At 54.4% G+C, this 23,427-nt stretch overlaps 3 protein-coding genes and 1 long non-coding RNA gene across 7 annotated transcripts; 2 read left to right on the forward strand and 2 right to left on the reverse strand.

Annotated features, from left to right (window-relative positions):
* The first annotated feature begins 1,209 nt into the window (after positions 1-1,209).
* VPS25 (vacuolar protein sorting 25 homolog) lies at positions 1,210-5,932 on the forward strand. 2 transcript variants are annotated; one of them, XM_032871718.1, is made up of 6 exons: positions 1,210-1,340; positions 1,555-1,700; positions 2,394-2,447; positions 2,940-3,028; positions 3,803-3,878; positions 5,287-5,932. In XM_032871718.1, exons 1-6 carry the CDS (start codon positions 1,288-1,290, stop codon positions 5,397-5,399), a joined length of 531 nt encoding a protein of 176 aa, XP_032727609.1. In that variant the 5' UTR covers positions 1,210-1,287; the 3' UTR covers positions 5,400-5,932. The 2 variants fall into 2 exon arrangements, with proteins under 2 accessions (XP_032727609.1, XP_032727610.1); XM_032871719.1 differs by lacking the exon at positions 5,287-5,932 and adding an exon at positions 4,234-4,386.
* LOC116875896 lies at positions 2,527-7,671 on the reverse strand. Its single transcript, XR_004384284.1, has 2 exons — positions 7,600-7,671; positions 2,527-2,785 (listed from the first exon to the last, which is right to left on the reverse strand). It is a non-coding gene; the product is annotated as an uncharacterized LOC116875896 (long non-coding RNA).
* On the forward strand, positions 7,081-21,787 carry WNK4 (WNK lysine deficient protein kinase 4). Of its 3 annotated transcripts, XM_032871703.1 has the most exons (20): positions 7,584-7,698; positions 8,363-8,440; positions 9,127-9,299; positions 10,274-10,494; positions 10,848-11,005; positions 11,519-11,607; positions 11,693-11,909; positions 14,113-14,380; positions 14,627-14,748; positions 14,975-15,033; positions 15,129-15,246; positions 15,496-15,612; positions 18,627-18,764; positions 19,318-19,372; positions 19,477-20,102; positions 20,182-20,242; positions 20,348-20,726; positions 20,810-21,009; positions 21,175-21,272; positions 21,380-21,496. In XM_032871703.1, exons 3-20 carry the CDS (start codon positions 9,178-9,180, stop codon positions 21,380-21,382), a joined length of 3,051 nt encoding a protein of 1,016 aa, XP_032727594.1. In that variant the 5' UTR covers positions 7,584-7,698; positions 8,363-8,440; positions 9,127-9,177; the 3' UTR covers positions 21,383-21,496. The 3 variants fall into 3 exon arrangements, with proteins under 3 accessions (XP_032727593.1, XP_032727591.1, XP_032727594.1); XM_032871702.1 differs by lacking the exon at positions 8,363-8,440 and having other exon boundaries at positions 7,081-7,698; XM_032871700.1 differs by lacking the exons at positions 8,363-8,440; positions 21,175-21,272 and having other exon boundaries at positions 7,081-7,698; positions 21,380-21,787.
* A 668-nt stretch (positions 21,788-22,455) lies between these two features.
* LOC116875895 (cytochrome c oxidase assembly factor 3 homolog, mitochondrial) lies at positions 22,456-23,427 on the reverse strand. Its single transcript, XM_032871720.1, has 2 exons — positions 23,173-23,427; positions 22,456-22,821 (listed from the first exon to the last, which is right to left on the reverse strand). The coding sequence occupies exons 1-2, from the start codon at positions 23,384-23,386 to the stop codon at positions 22,715-22,717; spliced, it is 321 nt and encodes a 106-aa protein (XP_032727611.1). The 5' UTR covers positions 23,387-23,427; the 3' UTR covers positions 22,456-22,714.

A 23,427-nucleotide genomic window follows, 5' to 3' on the forward strand; every position in this document is an offset into this window, starting at 1 on the left:
TGTTGGGCACTTTGGTAGATCAGGAACTGTGCACAATGAAGGATGGACTTGAGTGGGAGAAAGGTTAAAGATCAGATAGGAAATTGAGAGGGTGACAAAGTCAAGGAAGCTGTACATATTTTCAAATACGGGTGACCTGAGCATGTTTGTCAAGTAGGGGAGAGGAGACAGAGGAAAGGAAAAGAGGGAAGATTATGCACAAAGTAGTCCTAGAGGCAACTGGAAAAGAGAGGTAAGAAGATATCCCAAAGTGTTGGTCTTATAAAGGAAGAGTGACACTTCTTCCTTTGAGTCCAAGAGAAAAAAAGTTGAAGTGGAAAGGAATTCTTGTGGGAAGAATCAAGTGTGGTGACAGACAGAGGGGGAATGAGTAGGAGGTTCAAATGCTTGACCTCAAGTTCACAAAATAGGAGGGGCATTCTGCAGAAAGGAGATGGAGACAGGTGGAATGACTTGATGAGTGGAAACATTTGAAGAGTTAGTTACCTGGAGGGATGTGACAGGGAGTCAATAAAAGTGCTGGGCTGCACTGAGAGCCCAGCAGTGAAGTCAGTCAGGGAACTTGGGGCTCAGCCAGCATGTTCTGTGATTTTTTCCAGTAATACAAGTCGGCCCAGGAATTGGGGAAGGTGGGTGGGGAATGGACGTGGGGGCAGGAAGCAACAACCCTGGTCTGTTAAGTGACCAGCAAGTAGACAAGCAAGGGGGACAGAATGGGGTAGTCTAGGCTGGGTAAGAACTCAAATAAGACCAAAATGGGTCCAGAGATTTGAGCCTAGGAAAGTGAGGACGTGAGAGTTATATAGCTGTGGTCAAAGCGGGCAGCTCCGAATCACGGAAGCCGAACCTTTTCCAGAGATAAAAACTACAAATGTGCTCCCACGGGGGCTGCAGGAGACCAGGGAATGGCGGAGTCGAAGGACCTAGCAACTGAGGAAACCGGGGAATTGTGTGGTGTTTGTTAAATGCAACCGACACGAATGTTAATATTAAAGGAAGCCCAGCAGAGGGGGGAAAAGCCTAGGCAATTCTACCGTCAAAGTGTGCCGCTTTGGAGAAGTCACTGCCCTTCTCTAGAACTGAATGAGAAGACTTCTTGGGGCTCTAAACGGTAAGAACTTTTAGGATAACGGCAAGGGACTGGGGGATCAGCGAGACCCCTTCCGTTGGGCCGTCCCTCTCCGAAGAGGCGTCCGGAACCTTTCTGCTGTGCCTTTTGCCCGGACGTGCCAAAGCGGAGGCCGGAAGTCCTTTGCCCGGACGTTCCGGGTTTCCTGGGCTACTACAATGGCGATGAGTTTCGAGTGGCCGTGGCAGTATCGCTTCCCGCCCTTCTTTACGTGAGGCTCAGACCCCGAGAAGCCCCGCTGTGCCTCCCTCCCCTGCCCCAGACCCTGGGCTCAGCCCTGATGCTTCAAATGGGGAGGGGGAGAAAGGACCCGGTCGCCACCACTCCCAGTCCCCTACTTTGTCCCCCAGACGCGCCTCCGGCAAGTGCTGCCTCTCGCTCTCTCACTCCCTCTAATTCTGCGCCCCACCCCCTTCACCCGGCAGGTTGCAGCCGAACGTGGACACTCGGCAGAAGCAGCTGGCCGCCTGGTGCTCGCTGGTCCTGTCCTTCTGCCGCCTGCACAAACAATCCAGCATGACGGTGATGGAAGCTCAGGAGAGCCCGCTCTTCAACAACGTGAAGCTACAGCGTATCCTCCCTCAGGCTCTTCCACAGCCCACACACATGCACTTCCACGCTTTCCCACATGCCCAGACTTCATACCCTCTTTCACCCACAGTAGGCAGGTTCCCACCCAAACTGGACTTGGGAAAGAGCCGGTGTGTTTCTTATAGCTGACTTCCATTTTATCCCCAAACCCCAACGCAAATGCAGCCTCAAACCCCCTTGTCCTGGCTAGTGACAAGGGCCTGGGTGCCATAGTCTCTGCCCTGAAGCCGGGTCCCAAGCTTTTCAACCCAAGCCCTTTGGACTGTGAATCTCCTGTCCTCTTCTGAGTGAAGCTCAAGCTCTGGTATTACCTTTGGTAATTTTCTCCACCTACTCTCTTCCTCCCGGGAAGTAAAGGGCATTTGTTTTTGCTGCCTGATTCATACCTGAAATATCTGTGGAGAAAGTCTCAAGGAAGGAGAAAGGACAGAGGGTGACAGATGGTAGTACCGTTCATTTTTAAAGCTATTCCCTTTAATTGAACTAGTTGCTCTTTGCCTTCCTCCTCCCAATATCCAGGAAATGCCAATTTATAGCCTGTTGGGGAACTGCACATATATGTGTGTGGGAGGGAGAGGAAGGGGACAAGTGGTTCTCAACATGACATTGGCCCTGAGAATTTTTATCCTACCCAACTCAGTCCATCAGTGCCCTTCCCTTAACTTCAAACCAGGCAAGCTTCCCGTGGAATCAATTCAGGTTGTATTAGAGGAACTAAGGAAGAAAGGTGGGTTCAGGGCCTCAGATTTCCTTATTTTTCCTCCTACTTGGCTTTTCCTGAGGGCAGATTGCCATAAGACTTTGTCTTTTTTTTTTTTTTTAAGATTTTATTTTTAAGTAATCTGTATAGCCTATGAGGGGCTCTAACCCACAACCTTGAGATCAAGAGTCACCCACTCCACCAGCTGTGCCAGCCAGGTGCCCCACAAGTCTTTGCTTTTAACAACTTTTTTCTCTCCCCTGGCTTGGAACCCATAGTGTTCTGTATAATAGGTAGTCCAATTCCCGGGTCTTTTTTCCCTGTTGGTATTCACCACTGAAATCTCTCCATCTGTGTCCTGAGACCTGGAGAGAGATAGGAAGAGAATTGGTGCCTTGCAGATAGTAATAAAACAGATTTCAGTTCCTGAGAGCTGGGTCTTTTCCACTGTGTTCTACCGTGGTTTTGCCTTCTGTCCCTTCTTAGCATAAGATGCTTTCATAAGTATCTTTTTTGCAGGGAACCTGGAGTGGTTGGATAAGAACAAGTCTAGCTTCCTGATCATGTGGCGAAGGCCAGAAGAATGGGGGAAGCTCATCTATCAGTGGGTGAGACTACTCCACCATAGTGACCCATGGCAGAGAATTGTATCTGTGTTCAGCAGATACCTGGTGTTCCCAGGTCTAGACTGAGCAAAGTGGGCGGGGGCAGAAAGAGGAAGTATAGGTCTTCAGGCATGCCTCTTTCAGTGACTCAATTTCCCTGGCTGTGTAGAACTTCCCTGCCTTTGACTGCAGGAGGCCAGAGGCTACATGAGGCCATGTTTGGAGAATGCAGTGCTGGAACCATGAGTGCTATTGTTGGCTGGAGTCTCTGGCCACAGAAGATAAATGAGGAAAGGAAGGGAAGGAAGAGAAAAAAAAAAAAAAAAAGCCTGGGGCCCCTCCCCCTCTGTACCCTTTGGGGCTGTCCACCGTATGAATGAGACATTCTGAACCAGTATGGGTGTGGGGACAAACTCTCCCCCCACATTCACAGCCACTACCAGCCCTAAACTTTCCCAAGGGAGAGAAGAGGGGAAGAAGCATCAACAACCCAAATATAACAAACTCATGCCACCTATTCCTGACCAGGAAAACAGAATGAGAGGTCACTGCTCAGACATGTGAAGACCTGTGGTTTTAGTGGTTCCGTGTATGTGCGTACATGTATAAATATAGCACCTGTGGGGTTTGCGGTGTTTAGGCCACTCCTGCCGAGGTGACAGTGAGCCCTGGTTTGGAAATAGGTACCATTCCTGGGTCAGATAGGTGGAGCTGGTGAGCTCACCTTCTCCCCGGGATTTCAGGTCCTTATTCAACCCCCATTTTCTGTGTCCATAGGTTTCCAGGAGTGGCCAGAACAACTCCGTGTTTACCCTGTACGAACTGACCAATGGGGACGACACAGAGAATGAGGGTAACGCTTCTCCCTTTCCCCCCAGTTTTGTGATCTGAAGCCTCTCCGGTCCTTGTTTGACAGTCAGACTTCCCATCCCTGCCTCTGAATTCCAAATACTGCATGATACATGTCCAAGGTTTCCCTAAACTACCTGAATTTATATGCATCATACCCCCAAATTTTGTCTATGGGGCTGTATGTGCATTATTCTAGGGGTAGAGTCCGTATTCAAAGATTTTCAAGGGTATCTGTGACCCATGAAAAGTTAAGAATTACTGGTGTAGATGCTGAATGAGGAACCGGGGCAGGAGATTAAGCTGAAGATCTCATTCCTTGCTGACACAGGCCTTTCTTTCACCCTTTATACTTATAGAGGGCTCAGGATTTGTGGGCGTCAGCTGAAGGGATTGGGCCAACACCCCCATCCCCACCCCCAGGCCTTTTAAATACTTTGGTTTCTGGCCAGGGCAAGGATTTGTATACTGTTTGATATTTATATAGTGTAAATATATTCTTAGCTCTTTTATCTCTGGTTTCACATTCTGATCCCCAGGCTCACCAAAAGTTCCAATCTCAGCTGGGGAAAAAAGGGCACCTTCCCTTTGTGCCAGGCCCTGGCTGCCATAACAGAGTTTACAGCTCTTGGCTGTTCCCCCCTGCCCTGCAGGCCTCTGCTTGCTACTCCCACCATCACCCCATGACTTCAGTGCTGCAGCCTTGCCCAGCCCACCACTCATGCTGGGCAAAGCTAAAGGCTTCCTCAGAAAGCAAGCTCCCTGACTCAAGAGGTAGGCCCCCGTAGGGGGGTGAGGTGTGCGAACCTGTTCGGGCTTGCCACCTGCTTCTCACCTCTCTCTGCAGTATCTTGCCATATCTTCACATACTCAGCTGGCCCTTGGCTCCCAGCTTTGTTCCTTTTAACTAGGTAAGGGCAGATACCTGTGCTGGATCTTAACAGTCTCCTGGTCAGAGGTATGGCTACACTTCTTTGTGTTGGGACAGGTGCTCCTGATGGCAGCACTAGGGTTGGACCCTGATGGGTCCAACTAGGGTCAGAATCCAGTGACAAGGACCTTGACCTTCCTAGGCTTCAGTGTCCCCCACTCTGTGGTCCACAAGCAGGTAGTGCCATTCTTGTACATCAGACACTCATGGCGCAGGGGTGGGGGATACATGTGAGGGTTGAGTCTGACAGAAGAACCTGGACGGGGAGAATAAGCCTGAATTCTCATTTCATGCTGACTCAGGCTTGCTTTCAGCCCTTACTCTAAGGAGTTTGCAGGAGGGGTTGGCAGCAGCCACAGCAGTATCGATGGCACATGTCTCCCCTGGCTTCAGGGTCTCAGCTTCCAGCTAGACTCTGCTCCTCAGGGGCCTTGAGCCCGCAGAAGCAGAGTGTCCCTAATCCCCATCTCTCCCTATCCAGAGTTTCATGGGCTGGACGAAGCAACCCTACTTCGGGCTCTGCAGGCCCTACAGCAGGAGCACAAGGCTGAGATCATCACCGTCAGCGATGGCCGGGGCGTCAAGTTCTTCTAGCGGAGACCTGTCTCCTTTTACTTCTTACCTCCCACCCTTCCAGGGCTTTCAAAAGGAGACAGACCCAGTGACCCCACAGACTGGATCTGTGACTCCACCAGACTCAAAAGGGCTCCAGTCCAGGGATGGGTTTCCCAATTACCCGGTGCGTCTGTCCCTGAGGAAGGGTGAGGCTGAGGCGCCAGGGAAACAAATGATGTGCTTCACTTTGCCCTACCTCCTCTCCCATCCTCGACTGTCCCCAAGCCAGGCAGGGTCTGTAAACCTTTAACTCCACATGTGTTCACACACGTAAGTACATACACACATGCGCGTGCACAAGCTTCTGTCCCTCCCCCTTCTCCACCCCCTTAGCTGCTATTGCCTCCCCTCTCAGGCTGGTGCTGGATCCTTCCTAGGGGATGGGAGAAGCCCTGGCTGCAGGCAGCCTTCCCGGCAATATGAAGATAGGAGGCCCAGGAAGGGGCCTGGCAGTGAGAGGCCAGGCTGGACACTGATTTATGTGATTTACGATATTAAAAAACTCAACCCCACTTGCCTGCCTGCCGTTGGAAGTTACTACTGGAATGGGCATGGGGAGGGCTGTGAAGCATTGCCCCCTGAGTCAATCCCAGCCTAGGAGAGGGAAGAGGTCTATGGCCTTTGTAAATGAAAAGGTCCTCCAGTGCTGGCAGGCTCCAGTGCGCCTGTGGTTTTACATCTGCTGGGTGGGCTGTGTGGGGGAGTGCTGATGGAACACAGCTTGGGGACAGACTGCTTGCTTTCTCTGAATTGGAGTAACTTAGTGGCTTCCCCTTCCCTCCCGTCTCCCCCACCCCATGAAAGCCCTGAACCACTCTGAAGCCCCTCCCTCCATCCTTCTGGTCTGGGTGGGGTCGTTGAGGCCGAGGGGAGCTGAAGAGGTGTAGACCGGATATGGACTTTGGTTTATTGGGAACTTTGGCAAACAGAAGGAGGAGGAAGGAGGGCCCACGTAGCAAAAACGGCTACTGCGGCCAGGACCAGGCTGCGGCCAAGGTAGGAGGTGGAGGGGATGGGTGACCGGGTCCCTGGCTTGGGGGAGGGGCTTGCCCTGGGGTGCACACACCCATCCCTGTGCCGCCCAGAGGGACAGCAGCTTGGGAGAAAACCAAACCTTTCCACTGACCTCTGTTTTGTCGGCCTGGGGCTACCCCGGACAAACAGGAGAGGGTGGCGCTACCTTATCTGGGGCGTGCAGGCGGGTGGTAACCTTCCCTTGAACCTGCCCCCTCTTTAGAGCCGGAGAGCCGCGGTCACGTTTCCTCTCCCAGACCCAGCTTCGTGCCTCCCCCGCCCCCAAGCAGGTTTGCGCACTTAGTGCGAGCGGACACACCTCCGTCTCGCACCCGGTCAGTCACGGAATGAGCCTGTAGGAGGGCGCGCAGGGAGGCGGGGAGGCCGGGAGGGCCTGCGGCCGGGGGCGGGGCGGCTGAGGTGAGGGGCTGCGCGCCCCGCTCAGCGCGCCGCGGGCCGCTGGGAGGGGGCGGCCCTGGGGGCGGTGGGGCTGGGGGCGGGACCGGGGGCGGGGCTGCGGGGAGGGCGAGCCCGGGACTGGGGGCCCCGGGAGCTCAGCCGGAGCACCGCGCACCGGGCCAGTCTTCCTGTCAGGCCGCCTCCTCCAGCCGCCCAGCTAACTGCCTTGCGGCGCCGGCCTTTCCTCATGCTGGCACCCCCGACCCCCGAGACTGCGATCCCCATGTCCCAGGCGGAGGCCGACCTAGCCCTGCGGCCCCCGCCGCCTCTCGCCGCCGCCGCCGGTCCGCCCCGCCTTGGGCCCCCTCCGCGCCGGGTGCGCCGCTTCTCCGGGAAGGCTGAGCCCCGGCCGCGCTCTTCCCGTCTCAGCCGCCGCAGCTCAGTCGACTTGGGGCTGCTGAGCTCTTGGTCCCAGCCAGCCTCACCCGTTCCGGAGACCCCCGCTCCTCCGGACTCTGCTGGTCCTGGCCCCGCAAGGAGCCCACCGCCTAGTTGTCCAGAGCCCCCCGAGGGCACGTGGACCGGGGGAGCCCCCGTGAAGGCTGCAGACTCCGCGCGTCCAGAGCTCACGGGTTCTGCAGGAGGCTCGGGGTCCCGGGATCCGCCGACAGTCCCCGAAGCCGCGGCTCGGGAGCGGCAGCGGGAGCAGGAGGAAAAGGAGGATACGGAGACCCAGGCCGTGGCAACGTCCCCAGACGGCCGATACCTCAAGTTTGACATCGAGATTGGACGTGGCTCGTTCAAGACGGTGTATCGAGGGCTGGACACCGACACCACGGTGGAGGTGGCCTGGTGTGAGCTGCAGGTGCGGCTGGGCGCCCCTCTGTGGCACCTCGGGATGGGACCCTGTGGAGGTTTGGGGATGAGAAATCTAGGGGACAGCAGCAAGGGAGAGATCTATCTTTCCTGTCAAAGGTCGGGACACTCCTGCCCACTCCCCGTTGCTCTGATGATCAATGGATCTGGCTGATTCTGGGCTGCAGAAGGATAAACTAGGCAGAGGCATAGGGTGGCTCCCCTATGGGTTTTGGACGTTCTAACTTTAAAGTCTCTATACTCAACTCTGAGAGTTGAAAGATAGGATGCAGAATCGGTTAGGGAGTCAGTTCAGGTCTGAGGGGTGACTGGCCTCACCAGTCTTCTGCAGTGGTTACTCTCTCTCCCCTTCCCTTTCCTCTTAGTCTTGAGACCCTCAGTATGACCCTGGTCCTCCTCCTCCTTCACCCTGGATGTTTGCCGAGTGGGAGGCTGGGATGATGGAGGCTTGGAGCTGGGGCAGGATCCTCTCCACTTGCAGAAGATTTAGAGTGGTGGTGGCAGGATGCGGCAGCCCTCCCAGGCCCCTTCGGGAGCAGTCAGACTTCTAGATTTCTCCACAGCTGGGGGAGGGGGAGACAGAGTGCTCCAGCCCTGGCCTGAGTCCAGTCCTGCTCTTCATCTCACCGTCTACCTGGGCTTTCTCTTCCCAGACCCAAAGGCACTGAACCCAGTGGGCTCTAGGGGGATGTTGGTGTGATGGACCTTCTTTCCTCTGAGGGAAGAACCCAGTTAAGTCTGGGCCAAAAGCTTTGGGTTCAAACTGGGGGGCAAAGCCTGGGTAAGGGTCCTCCCCTCCAGCCCTGGCACTGGACTCGCCCCTTGCGCCTGCCAGTGCCACTCCCTAGGCTCTAGGCCAGGAACGGAAAGGCAGCCAAATGGGGGGTGGGGGATGAGAGGTGGGCGGGACAGCCATGGGGCAGGGGGCGGTCTTCTGGCGCCTGGTCCTGGATCTTTCTCTGTAACTCCCTCTGCAGCCCTCCTGCCTCCTGTCTGGATCTAGCAGTTCCCAGTTTCTGGGGCCAACCCCCTTGAAGGCCCCAATTCTCTGCCCGCTGTCAGCCTGCTGCCTGCCTGCTGCCTGCCCACTGCCAGCCCCCGGGCGTCCCCTCCCGCCCCACGGCTGGCCTGGGAGGCCACAAAGGCGCTATTGAGCTCAGGACTCCTGGACCGGGCTGCATAAAGGCCCTTGTGTCCAGCAGGGGGTCCAAGGGTGGCCCCAGGCCCAGGATGGGCGTGTCCTTGCAGCAGCCGATTGAGAATTCAGGGTATAGAGCCCGTTGGGCAAGTGATGACCTAGCCTCATCTGTGGGCTCCAACCCTCACTGCTCCTCAGCTCCTCCCCATGTGTCCCTTCCTCCTCTCCGTGGGAGTCCTGGGCCTGTTGTGACCTTGACCCCCATCCCCTACCCCACAGACTCGGAAACTGTCTCGAACCGAGCGACAGCGATTCTCCGAGGAAGTGGAGATGCTCAAGGGGCTGCAGCACCCCAACATCGTCCGCTTCTATGACTCATGGAAGTCAGTGCTGAGGGGCCAGGTTTGCATCGTGCTGGTGACCGAACTCATGACCTCCGGCACCCTCAAGACGTGAGCTCTGTGCCTGGTGGTAGTGTTGGTTGGTGGGAGAGCTGTTGGTGGGAGGTCCCCACCGCTTCTGGAACTTCTCCCAGGCTCCTCAAACTCTAGATGTAGGTTCCAGACCGGGTTCACTACCTCTCACCCACCCCTACTGCGTCTCTGCCTGGGTGAGTGGCAGTGTCCACCCATGATTGCAGCCAAAATTCGATCTCCCCAGATGCCTCCTTTATCTCCACTCTGTGCATCTGTCTTCCCCCACCAGTCTGTCTCCAAGGCCTCCTTATAATTCCCCATTCTGCCTTCCCAGTTCCATCCACTGGCACTCACTGGTTTGGAGACCTGCCGCAGCGCCCTCAAAGGCCTTCCCCCACTCTGCCCTCACCTTTCCAACCTACCCTATCTTCCTACAGTCTGGGGAATCTCTCTATTCCTTCAAGGCTTCCCACCACTCTCAGGTTAAGGTCCACACTCTGCCTATGCCCAGATTCCTTAGGATCTAGCCTCATCTTGAGCCTAGGTTCCACAGGAACTGAATTCCCAGCACCTCCTCCCACCCCACCCTGTTGCAGTCTCCGTGCCTTTGAGTCCAGTGTCCCCTCCGCCTGGAAAGTCTCCATCCCTTCCCCTTTTCACCCTTGAACCCCTACTCATCCTTCAAGAGGAAACAAAAGTTATTTCTACTCTGAAGCCTTCCCCCATGCCCAAGGTGGTTAGTCATCTCTTCCCACGCTCCCCAGCCCCTTCGGCGCTGCCCTATCTACAAGTTCACCACCGGATCCCTTTTGTACTCTCACGTCTAGCCACCACGCCCCCGACTCAGTTTCTCCCTGGAACGCAGCGAGGACCTGAGCTAGAATACTGCTGGCAGAAGATGTGTAGGCGGTAGTGCCCGTGGGAGCCGGGGAAGTTCCCAGCCGGGGTCCGCTCCCCCGCCTCCGCCTCCGTGTTCCCGACGCGACCTTGGCAACGTGCCTTTCCCCCAGATACCTGAGGCGGTTCCGGGAGATGAAGCCACGAGTCCTTCAGCGCTGGAGCCGCCAGATCCTTCGGGGGCTTCATTTCCTACACTCCCGGGTACCCCCCATTCTGCACCGGGATCTCAAGTGTGACAACGTCTTTATCACGGGCCCTTCAGGTTCGGTCAAGATTGGCGACCTGGGCCTGGCCACGCTCAAACGCGCTTCCTTTGCCAAGAGCGTGATCGGTGCGTCCCTCCAGGAGGTCCTTGCTATTCGTACCTCTCCCCTCCCCAATTTCCCCCTCCTCAACAACGTCAGAAGAGACCCCGGGGACCCTCTCTTCCCAGAAAGGCCCTTTGAGTTGCATGGAATTAGAAGAGCATGGGGAACATGGGGAGTCCTATGGCATCCTCTCCAACTCCCCCCCCCCCAATACACACAGAGTGGGGAAGGGTCCTTACTAGTATTCCAGAACTCGGGGTTGGGTGGGGTGGGATTTGCGCCTTCCCGCACCCCCTGGCTAGCTGATGGTAGCCCAAGAGGAGAGAGGAAGCCAGAGGAAGGCTCCGTAGCCTGATGCCCACTGTGGATCCTACAGGGACTCCGGAGTTCATGGCCCCTGAGATGTACGAGGAAAAGTACGATGAGGCGGTGGACGTGTACGCATTTGGCATGTGTATGCTGGAGATGGCCACCTCAGAGTACCCTTACTCCGAGTGCCAGAATGCCGCGCAGATCTACCGCAAGGTCACTTCGGTGAGAGGGGGTGGGGAGGACAGAGAATTCCAGGTCACCTCCCATTTGCCTGCCCCAGTCAGTCTGTGGTCAATGCCGTTTCCCTTAAAGAAAACAGGCTAGACGCGAAGATGCTCTGGTAAACACCGAAGTATAGCGGATGCACACACGCTTCCCCCACCCCCACACCCCACCCGGCCCCCCTCCCCAGTACTAGCTGTTTAGAATAATGATGTGTGTAGCGATCCCTAGAGTTTACAAACGGTTTCACATCTGATCTTTCATGCAGAGGGTGAGCAGGGAGGGCCTCGGCTGTGCCCTGCGCTTTACAAACGGGAAAACTGGCTCAGGGAGACCTGTTCAAGGTCATACTGTCGATACGTGGGGGGACGGGGATTTGAAATCGAACCGTCTAGTAGCTGTGGCGGGGCTTTGACGATTGCACGCTCTGTTGCCTCGGGTGGGGTGTGAGGGGGGAAGCAGAGAGCTGGGGCGCAGAGGTCCGGAGGCCTCATGCAAACCTCTTTCCTCCAGGGCACAAAGCCGAACAGCTTCTACAAGGTGAAGATTCCCGAGGTGAAGGAGATCATCGAAGGCTGCATCCGCACCGATAAGAACGAGAGGTGGGGTGGAGGGGCGCAGGGTGGGTGTTGGGGGAGGCTTGGAGGCGGGCGGCGGCCAGGCTCGGCTCACCGGCGCCGCCCTCAGGTTCACCATCCAGGACCTCCTGGCTCACGCCTTCTTCCGCGAGGAGCGCGGCGTGCACGTGGAGCTAGCGGAGGAGGACGACGGGGAGAAGCCCGGCCTGAAGCTCTGGCTGCGCATGGAGGACGCGCGGCGTGGGGGGCGCCCACGGGACAACCAGGCCATAGAGTTCCTGTTCCAGCTGGGCCGGGACGCCGCAGAGGAGGTGGCGCAGGAGATGGTGAGCAGGCGACAGACGGACCTGCCGCTGAGCTTGGGCGGGGCTGTGGGCGTTGACTGGAGGGCCCCGGGTAGGGTCCCTCGGTGGTGGGACAGGCACCCAGCTCACCCCTCGCAGAGTGTTTTTGTAAGCGTCTCCTGGCCCCTCCCACCTTAACACACTCACGCACACCCGGTGTGCGGACTCGCTGAAAGATTTCCTTTTCCAGAGCAAACCCTGGGTCCTCCAGCCTCCACTCCTCCAGTGCTCTACTTTCTGCTGATGCAATTTTCCTGGAATGCTCTTCTTTCCAATTTATCTATTTATTTTTCTCCTTTTAACCCTCCACCAACCTTGTGTCCACCCCTCCCCTTGCCCCCGTCTTCCTCCATGCTCAGAACCATGAATTTCAAGAAACCCATTCCCTCTAGAGTCAAAATTAAATGCTTCTTTCCACTTCAACAGGTTTTTCATTACAGGACCCACCACCATCGGTCTTGTTTTATACCAGAGGACATTCCTGTCTTTCTCCTCTACTAGACTGTAAATTCCTTGAGGGCAGAGACTGTGTTCTATTGATTTTTCTGTCTCTGACAGTGCATGGCACGTGGTTGGAGCTCATTAACAATCCCACATTTGTATGTGGCTTCAAGCACTTCCACGTGCCTGTCAGTGTTGTTACCAACCCTGTGTGGAGTGATTTTGTCCTGATGTACTGACGAGGAGATGGAGGGCTCTAAGAGGTTGAATATCTTGTCCAAGGTTCTGAGTGAGTAAGTGGCAGAGCTAGATTTAAACTCGGGTTGTTTAGATTTTAAGTCAGAGCACCCCACCCCACCTCCCTTACATGCACGGCAAAGCTTGTCCTTGAGATGAATAAGGACATGGTGAACAGAATCTGCCAGACCAAGAGAGGCATACCTGGGAGGTAGAAGATGGAGAGCTGGTTTAGGAAGGCCAGAGGTGGGGGGAGGGGAGGCAGGAAGAGAGTTTGAGATTTCTTTCTTTCTTTCTTTCTTTTTTTTTTTTAAGATTTTACTTATCTATTTGAGAGAGAATGAGAGAGAAAAGGGATGAAAAGGAGAAGGGTCAGAGAGAGAAACAGACTCCCTGCCAAGGAGGGAGCCTGATGCAGGACTTAATCCTGGGACTCCAGGATCATGACCTGAGCCAAAGGCAGATGCTTAACCCACTGAGCTACCCAGGCGCCCGAGTATGAGATTCCTGATAGAAAAATAGCAATTGAGGGGCACCTGGGTGGCTCAGCACGTTGAGTGTCTGTCTGCCTTTGGCTCAGGTCATGATCTCAGGGTCCTGGGATCAAGCCCCACATTAAGCTTCCTGCTCAGCAGGGAGCCCGCTTCTCCCTCTCCTGCTCACCCTGCCTGTGCTCTCTCTTTCAAATGAATAAATAAAACCTTAAAAAAAAAAAAAAGAGGGGCGCCTGGGTGGCTCAGTGGGTTAAAGCCTCTGCCTTCGGCTCAGGTCATGATCTCAGGGTCCTGGGATCGAGCCCCGCATCTGGCTCTCTGCTCAGCAGGGAGCCTGCTTGTCCCCCCTCTCTCTGCCTGACTCTCTGCCTACTTGTGATCTCTCTCTCTGTCAAATAAATAAAATCTTTAAAAACAAAATTCTTTAAAAAAAAGAAAAGGAAAGGAAAAGAAAGATGGCGGTTAAGAGGGTAGGGATCATCTGTGGTGGGTCTGGGTCAGGAACCTGAGAATGTGTTTGAAATGCGGCATAAGAAAGAGCGGGTCTCCATAGCACAGCTCACACCTGACTTGGGATCTGACCTTGATCCATTACTTACAGGGATTCTTGATGACACCAATGACATCTTTAGGGGACTATAGAGAATGTAAGATGTAGAGAAGAATCCCTAGCTTCTGGTCACTAGATGCCAGTAACACTGAGTTTTGACAACTACAAATGTCCCCAGATATTGCCACATGTTCCCCTTTCCCCCCTGAGTGCAACTGACCTACTAGATTAGTCACAGCTTTCCTTATGTCTAAAACAGAGCTAAGACCTCCCTTGGCAAGTTGCGGGGAGGATTTCATGATGGTGATGTAACGAGTTGCTGGTTAATGGGCACAGTGCCTCATCAACGAATGTTAGTGCCTTTCTCCTGGAGAAATATTCTAGAGGCCCCAAGAAGGCATCCTGATGTGTCTTGGAGCAGAGTCCTCACCTCAAACTGTGTTCCTCCCCCTCTTAACTCCAGGTGGCCCTGGGTTTAGTCTGCGAAGCTGATTACCAGCCAGTGGCCCGCGCAGTACGTGAACGAGTTGCTGCCATCCAGCGAAAGCGTGAGAAGCTGCGCAAAGCTAGGGAGTTGGAGGCCCTCCCCCCTGCACCAGGACCTCCACCAGCAGCTGTCCCCATGACTCCTGGTGGTCCCCCCAGCGGCTTCCCCCCAGAGCCCGAGGAGCCCGAGGCAGACCAGCACCAGCCTTTCCTCTTCCGCCATGCCAGCTACTCATCTACCACCTGTAAGTCACCCCGGAGTGGGGGATTTGGGATGTGACCTTGATCTCAGAACCCTTGGCCTCTGCCCCTTGCCCAGAAGTTCGGTCCAGCAGCACCGTCACTTCCCCCTGCCTTCCACATCTAGCTGTGAACTCCTCTGGGAAGGAACTCCCACAGTGCCAGGCCCCTCCTTGCTCAGGCAGCAACCCCTGCTCTGCCACCATTCCCCTTTATTTCCCCTTTTTTTGATCCCCTCCCTCCCCCACCAGCGGATTGCGAGACTGATGGCTACCTCAGCTCCTCTGGCTTCCTGGATGCCTCAGACCCTGCCTTTCAGCCCCCTGGGGGGGTGCCATCCAGCCCTGCTGAGTCCCATCTCTGCCTGCCCTCGGTGAGAGGGGGTCACTGTGGGGGGCTCCCAGCTATTCCAAGCCTATGACCTATCTTTCTCCCTGTGAAACCCAACCCCATGACCTGGCCCCATGTCCCTGGAAGTCCTGCACTCTGTCTTCATCTTCCTTAGTTCCCTCTGCCTAGTGCCCCAGCACCCTTGACCCCATCCCCCGGATCCCAACGATTATCGTCCTCTGACCTCCTGAAAAAATTTCCTATTTCAGGCTTTTGCCCTATCCATTCCATGTTCTGGCCCTGGCAGTGACTTTTCCCCAGGAGACAGGTAGGTTCTGGTAGGAGTAGGGGTGCTGGAGTGACACATGGCACTCTGGGGTCCTGGGGTCCACTTTGACACTCCTATCTCCTTTCCTTTTCCAGCTATGCCTCGGATGCAGCATCAGGCCTTAGTGATGTGGGAGAAGGGATGGGACGCATGAGGAAACCCCCAGGGAGAACTCCCCGGCGCAGACCGCGATCCCGGCTGCGAGTCACTAGTGTGAGAAAGGGGTACAGGACCAGGATGGAAACTGCCAGGGGGGTAAGGGAGGCCAGCCAAAAAAGAGAGGGCAGTATGTGACTGGTACCCTAAAGGCAGCCGGTCTAGTTTCTGATACCAGGCTTTGGGAACAGAGTCTGCTTCTCTCGATTCCAGTCTGCCCACTGTCACTTGATTGGAGTAGGGTGGGGATATGTGATGAGGACAGAGGGCCTGACATCCTCCCCTCTGCTGACTTTGAATCTGAAGGTCTCAGACCAGAATGACAGAGTGGTTGAGTGCCAGCTGCAGACGCACAATAGCAAGATGGTGACCTTCCGATTCGATCTGGATGGGGACAGCCCGGAAGAGATTGCAGCTGCCATGGTGAGGAGGAGAGAGAGGAGGACAGAGCCTTTGGCTCCAGGACAGGAATCTCCCGTCTGATGTCCCCTGGTGCTGAACTCCCCCTTCCTCCCGCCCAACAGCAAGGTTTTTTAAAGCACAGTAACACTGAAGACATTTCTGCCCTTGGAAGGTGGGGGAGATTTTTATTTATTTCATGAGCTTCAGATCCTCAGCTGGAGCAGTCCGATAACATGAGGGTATCCGTAAGTGCTGTGGTCAAGTACACGCTACACATGTGATCCTGTGTCTGTGGGTAAAGGGGGCCTGGGGGCAGCAGGAGGGAAGAGGCAGAACTTAGTCCGGGTCTTGACAACAGCAGTGAAGACCGGAAAGGGCGGGTCTGGAGGAAGTACAGCATAGGGAAAGGCATGGAAGTAGGGAGTGACTTGGAATGTGGGGCTTGCGGGGGGGTTTATAAGGAAACCCGTGTCACTAGAACTAAGGGTTCCTAGAGGAGAAATGTGGAAGCAAGGTTGGGCAGGAAGAGGAGGCACAGATTAGAGACAGTCTGAAGAGTTAAACAGAGTGTAGTATGGTGAGAATAGGTTTTAAGAAGACCATTCTGCTAGGGGAAGTGGGAGAGGGTTGGTGGGAGGGAGTCCAGTTGGCAGAAGAATATGATAAACTACAAGTGGTCCAAGGAGAAAATGGATTATAGGGAAAGGGAAGAAGAAAAGGAGCAGATCTGAGAGTTGTTTCAGGAAAATACGTTACTCTGTAATCCAGTCATTTTTTGATGCAATATGGGGCATAATGTAGATGCTCAGTGAACGCTTGAGTGGAAATGATAGGGGGTTAGGAAGAAGGGATTTCATGGGTGACTTGTAGCGTGGAGAAGATCGTAGTGGGAGCAGACCGTTAAAGGAGAGGGAAGCTGGAAAGGGTCACGATGAGCTTGAATAACAGAGCGGCAGGCAAGAGCCTCCCTAGGAGCAGGATACAGTCAGGCAGGGCTGGATCTAGGATCCAGAAGTGGATCTAGGAGTTGCCAGTACAGAAGGGAGAGTGAGAGAAGATGAGCTTGCAAAGCCAGAGGCAGAGAGGGTCTGAGAGTGGGTCTCAGCGGATACCTTCTTTTCCGGGATGGGGAGGAGTAGGTCCCCAGAAGACACAGAGGTGGAACCCGAGAGGCTGGAGGAGCCCCTGAAGATGTTAGTGAAAACTGAGTGAACAGAGAGTTTCAAGGAGGTGACATAGGATGAAGCCTGAGGCAAGACCACACTGGCTTTTGTCAGGAGAAGGTCTTTGTGGGAGACCTTTCAGTGGAGTGGGGGCAATGGATGCCAATGGTGAAGGAGAGAGGGGAATGAGAGAAGCGTCAGGCTTCAGGAACTCTCTTTAAAGCTTCTCCTTCGTCATGTCGCTCACCTTGTATCAAGCACAAAGACAAAATACCACGTGGCGCAGAGGCTTATCGTCTTCCCTCTAGCCACACTGGGTTCTGAGTGGTCCTCTGAAGAGGCTGGGTGCCTTTCTACTTTTGTCTCCACCTGCTTAGGGTGTCTTGCCTTGAAAGGCTTCTTTCACCAGGCTTTTAATCCCACTCAGATCCCACACAGCCAAAGTGAGCCCCCCGATGGACCACAGGGTCCTCTGCTCTCTTTTCTTTCCCTACCATTGTACCCTCCACTCCTCTGCAGCAGAATTCTCCTGGGGCTTGGATCTGCTCTGGCTTTTTTGGCCCTACACCATTAATGGTTAACCACCTATGGTTAGAGTAAGGTCCAGTTCTGGAGCATGGCCTTTGAAATCCACAGCACTCCCAGCTCTGCTGTGGTCTTCACTGCATCGTGAATGTGCCGGGTCCTTTCATGCCTCAGAGCTACTACCTCACGCTGTTCTCCCTGCTCTTCTCTTCCCGATGAACAGCATGGAACTGAGGAAAGGCTGGGCTTTCACATAAGACCTGAGTTCAAGGGCAACCCTCTCCAGTCCCCGCCCTCTTCGGGAGCTTTGTACTGTGCCTTAATAAACTTTGTATCACTCAATAATGTAGATGATATACTCATTTTGCCAAGATGTTCTGATATAGCATATAATTTATGAGAGGTGATAGATGTATGAGAAATGAAATTATATAAGAAGTATCCACACATGATAAGTCCTCAGTGAAGGGTTGCTTTCTCACTCATCCTTCCAGGCTCAGCCCTGTGAAGCCATCCCAGCTTCCCTTATCCTCCTGGATGGCATGACCTGCTTTCTCTTGGGAATGGCATTTTAAAAAATTGCAGCAAAAAGCATATAACATAAAATTTGCCATCTTAACCATTTTTAAATATATAGTCCAGTGGGGTTAAGTATATTCACATTGTGGTGAAACAGATCTCCAGGACCTCTTCATCTTGCATATCAGAAACTCTGTACCGTTAACTCTCCCTTTCTTCCTGCTGGGATACCATATTCTCTATACCTCGATCACAATGCCTTTCCTACCACAGGCTGACTTGCCATATATTATGTATACGTCTCCCTTTCACTAGATTGTGGGCTTCCTCGGGGTCAGGATCTTGTTTTATGCTTCTCTGTATTCCTCACCTACGATAATGCTTGGTACATACTGTGTGCTCAGTGTTTGTGAAATTGAATGTTACACTTACCATCCATTGCCTTATTTTTACTTAGCAGATGGGACAGTGCAAAGAACTCGGGCTCTGGCTTTAGACAAATTTGGGTGCAAATTTTGTGATTTTAGGCAGACAGAACTTAACCTTTTTGAGCATTGGTTATCTTTGAACTCTCAAATGGGGCTGTGAATACAGAGCCTGGGGAGCCATTGTCATCATTAAATGAGATAAGACACTGGAAGGAAAGATCTGGGGTAGAATGCATCCTAGGAATGTTAGCTCCTGTTCTCCAAGCTGTCGTTCTTACACTGCAAGCTGGTGGTTGGCAGAGCAGTGGGGTGAAGGGTTGGCTTTTAAAGATCAGTGCAGGGGGGAGGGAGAAGTGGGATCACTGAGCCCTCTCTCCCCTTCCTGCTGACCCCTTGCCAGGTGTATAACGAGTTCATTCTGCCCTCGGAGCGAGCCGGCTTCCTGAGCCGTATTCGGGAGATTATCCAGCGAGTGGAGACCCTGTTCAAGAGAGACACTGGCCCTGTGGAGGCTGCTGAGGACCCTCTGGGCCCCCAGGTCAGACCCCTCAGGTCACCTCCACCTCTCTGCTCCAGACGTGCTCCTCTCTGCCTTCGCCAGTGCCTTTGGCTGTAACTCCTTCATCTCTGGGACCCTATCACAATGGCTCTTGCCCCATTTGAGAATCTGATGAAAGCTGTGGGCCCTTGTTTTAGAAAAATGTGTTCAATGCATACTTTTCAACTCATTATTTTGATACGATTTCAGACACAGAGAGGAGTTGCAAGAATTGTGCTAAGAACTCCTAGATACCCTTTGCCCAGATTTGCCAATTGTCAGTGTTTGGTCACATTAGTTTGATCACTGGCTTCCTCCCTCCCCTCTCTACATGTATGTGCACATATTACTGTTTTCTGAACCACTTGAGAGTAAATTATAGACATGATACTCCTTTACCTGTAAATATTTTAACACATACACTTTTGAGTCCCTTGAAAGTCCTTTATGGACTCCTAGAGGTTCATGGGTCCCAACTGAAGCCCGCTCTGAATGTCCCATCTAAGACTCAGCTCTTCCCCACGGTGACCATGGGCCCCATTCTCTCCCTCAGGAGGAGCCAGCATCATTGCCTGCCCTCTCAGGCCCCCTCCCGGGCCCACCCCGTGGTATGTACAGAGTTCTGTCCCTACTCTCACAATCCTTGGGATTGCTTCTGGGAAGGGCGTAAGGAATGGGGGACTGGAACTCAACACTCCTTCCTCACCCGCAGAGCTCCAGAGCTGCACCTCCCTGGAGCAGAGGAGCTGGGCAGCCTTCTCCACCTCCTCATCTTCTTCTGGAACCCCTCTGTCTCCTGGAAACCTATTTTCCCCTGGAAACCTGTTTTCCCCCGGAACCCTGTTTTCCCCCGGAACCCCTGTTTCCCCAAGTCCCATCTTCCCTATCACTTCTCCCCCGTACTCCAGCCCCTCTCTATTCTCCCAAGTGTCTTCAAATCTCTCGCCACACTCCCCTGGCTCTCCACTTGCGTTCTCCCCCAGTGCTACCCAGGTCCCTGACCCAGCCCCTCATTCTCTGCAGAGCTCTGTCCTCCCTTCTCCACCTGCCTTCTCTCCCAGTGGCTCCCAGGTCACTCTGACTCCTCCTTCCTTTCTCCCCTGCCCCTCCACATCTCCCCTTCCCTCTACCACAGCCGCCCCTCTCCTCTCTCTGGCTAGTGCCTTCTCACTGGCTGTGATGACTGTGGCCCAGTCCCTGCTGTCCCCCTCACCTGGGCTCCTGTCCCAGTCTCCTGCAGCCCCCCCTGCTCCCCTACCCAGTCTGCCCCCACCTCCCACCCCTGCTCCTTGTGGCCAGGATAGGCCTTCACCTCCAGCGGCTGAGATGGAGAATGAGGTGAGTAGGAAACCAAGAGGGGTGGTTAGGGGCACTTTGTTCTGGATCATTCCCCTCCTCACGGACCCACACTTTGTAGGCCCTGCCAAATCCTGCTCGGCCCCTTCTGGGTGAAGCCAGACTCGAGCCCATCTCTGAAGGTGAGGCTTCTGATCACGGACCTTCCCCTGCCCGTTATTCTCATTTCATATCCTGCCCCTGCTTTCTCTCCCTCCTTCCATGACTCCTTTCTTGTCACTCTACAGAGGGAAAGCCGCAGCTTGTGGGGCGTTTCCAAGTGACTTCATCCAAGGAACCGGCTGAGCCTCTTCCCAGTTCCCTGAAGCCTCCAACCCCTCAGCTGACCTCGGAGAGCTCAGACACAGAGGATAGTGCTGGAAGCGGGCCGGAGGCCAGAGAGGCTCTGGCTGAGAGTGACCGTGCAGCGGAAGGCCTAGGGGCTGGAGTTGAGGAAGGGGACGATGGGAAGGAACCCCGAGTGGGGGGCAGCCCCCCACCCCAGAGCCATCCCAGCCCGGTATGGATGAACTACTCATACAGTAGCCTGTGCCTGAGCAGTGAGGAATCCGAGAGCAGTGGGGAGGATGAGGAATTCTGGGCTCAGCTGCAGAGTCTTCGGCAGAAGTGAGTCTGGGGAGGAAGGACAAGAGGTAGACTCGGGAGAGCAAAGCGTGTGGCCAGCGCTCATGCTCGGGGTGTATTCTCAGGCACTTGTCAGAGGTGGAGGCCCTACAGGCACTGCAGAAGAAGGAAATCGAGGACTTGTACAGCCGGCTTGGGAAGCAGCCCCCACCGGGTATCGTGGCCCCGGCTGCTATGCTGTCCAGCCGCCAGCGCCGCCTTTCCAAGGGCAGCTTCCCCACTTCCCGCCGCAACAGCCTGCAGCGCTCTGAGCCCCCAGGCCCTGGTGAGACTGCAGTGGCCCAGCTCCCATCTTTCCCGGGTCCCCTTCCCTACTGATCTGGCTTTCTTCCAGGCCCTGGGGGTCTGTCCCTTGGTGTGGGGGGACTAGCCCCCCTCTCCTCATGGCCCCTTCCCTCACTCAGTGCTCTCCCTCCCCATCCTGCACCAGGCATCATGCGAAGGAACTCCCTGAGTGGCAGCAGCACCGGCTCCCAGGAGCAGCGGGCAAGCAAGGGGGTGACATTCGCCGGGGATGTTGGCAGGATGGTGAGGGCGGGCCCAAGGGAGGGCGAGCCCAGGGAATGGCAGCTGACTGCAGCTTCACCCTCCTCCCATCCTGGAGGTTTCTTCAGTGTTTTTTCTTTTCCTTCCAGTGAATTCAGAACAGAAGCCATGTGTCTCCCCCACACCAGGGCCCACCATGGAGCTTGTGCTCTCAGAATCTTCTGACCAACACAACTCTGCAAGAAGACCCCCGTACTGAGGGAGTAGAAGGCCAAAGGGGCATGGAGAGTGCTGCTCCATTGTAGGGAAGAGCCAAACATGCGGGAACTATTTACTGTGTGTAGAAGGTGTCAGTTCTGCAGCCTACCATCCTCATGCCTCCACCTCCCCAGCCCAGGGTCAACCACTAAGCAATCCCATTCAAGCCCTGATGCTTCTAGAGGGCACACTCTAGCTGAGCAAGTGTAGGGGGTGTGCTCACACTAGAATTCACAACAGCCAATAAAACTGCTGGAAACTAGGATTCTGTGACATCGTATCTGTTGTGCCTTTAAGAACTGGAGGTAAAGCCTTGTGGGGTACAGCAGGGGAAAATTTAGAAGGGATTCTCCTCACAATGGGAATCAAGGCTTGCAGCTCCCCAGCCTTCTGACTTCCTGCCAGCAGTTTGTGAGGAAACTGCAAGGTCAATGATCCACTCAACCAAACTAAGGTCTCATCCAGATCCCAACTTAGGCCCAGAGAGGCAGGTCCAAGTGTAAAAAGAAGGAAGACTGTCCCTCATCTTTCATCTACCCCTCTCTCTCAGAGTGGGAAAAGGCAGGAAAGTTGGAGTAAGGATGTATTGTTTTTAAGGGTAGAGGACAGAAGAGTGACCTTCCCTCCCCGAAGACATGGTTCAGTCTCACAGCCCAGTGACCCACCATGATCTCTCCCTTAAAACAAATGGAAAAGATCTCACGGAAAAAATAATTCTAGTTAAACATTTACAGCTCCCTGGGGCAAAGCCACTGCAGCAGCTATGGCCTGTGGAGCTTTCCAACAGTCATGTCATGTGTCAGCCTTAACACACTCATGTGGCTCCAAGAGAGGTGACTCAATTTATTACTCTCAACCTAACTCCCATCTTTCCTACTTTAGGCTCCATTACATAGAGCTGCCACCCCCACCCCCACAACAGCTAAACCCCTGGGAGGTAAAGAGGGTAAAACCACAAAGTCAGAAATCCTGAGAAAAGCCAAGGTCGTATAACTCTCAAACAAAGAAACAAAATACAAGAAGGGCCAGTGACTGGACACAGTCTGTGTAAAGTGGGCAATATTCCCTTGACCTGGCCAAATGCAAAAAAATTCTTGGGCTCAATCATCGTCCAAGGTTGAGGCCAACAATGCTGGGTGCAGGCTTCGACTTCTACAGGGTCATGGGGCATCATTCACCATGTGAAGGGGCTCCAGCAGGTTGGAGACGTGCAGTGCCCATCCGGTTTAGGGTCCTGATGCTCTCGCCAGGGCGCGGGCTCGGGCGGCTTTGGCCTCGTCCTCCAGCTCATCTAGGAAACGCTCCTGGGACACGGAGTAGAAGGTGTAGCCATCTGGGAAAGTGGGTTCAGGAAATCTCTTGGGAGTATGCATATTGCCTATTCCCAGACTCTCTCCACCACCCTTGTTACTCTCTCACCCTCCCAAATCAGTGATTCGATCTTCTGCCCTCTGCTTTTCTGAGCCCTGACCCCGATTCCGTTATTACTAATAAGTCATATTAAAAGAGCATTTTAAAATGACAAAATAAGATACCTTAAACGCTTGGCTCGGCATCAGAAATGGCCAAGACTTTCACAGCTCGGGCTCTTTTTAGCACCCCCACATTGCCCTACTACGCGCCTCTGCTCCCCTTACCCTTGTCCCCATATGCCTTCTACTGAGCCTACAGTCTGGACGGATACAAATAGCTAACACCAGGGCCCCGATGCCCAGGCCGGTCACGATGTTCCGGGTCCGCCGCTGTGGCAGACTCTTCTGCCACTGGGCGAGCTGCACCTGCCGCATGAACTGCAGCTGCTCGGGAGTCAGCTTCTCCCGAGTCGGGTCGATGCGCTGAGCCACAGGGCCCTTTCCACTCTTTGCATGGAGAGGGTCACCAGCTCCCGGGGTTGCCATGTTGCGGTTCCGCCCTCTGTACTCCCAGGGCGCGAGGGTTG

The sequence above is a fragment of the Lontra canadensis genome, unplaced genomic scaffold (assembly GCF_010015895.1).
Source record: "Lontra canadensis isolate GAN:19392208 unplaced genomic scaffold, GSC_riverotter_1.0 scaffold43, whole genome shotgun sequence".
Taxonomy (NCBI): Eukaryota; Metazoa; Chordata; class Mammalia; order Carnivora; family Mustelidae; genus Lontra; species Lontra canadensis.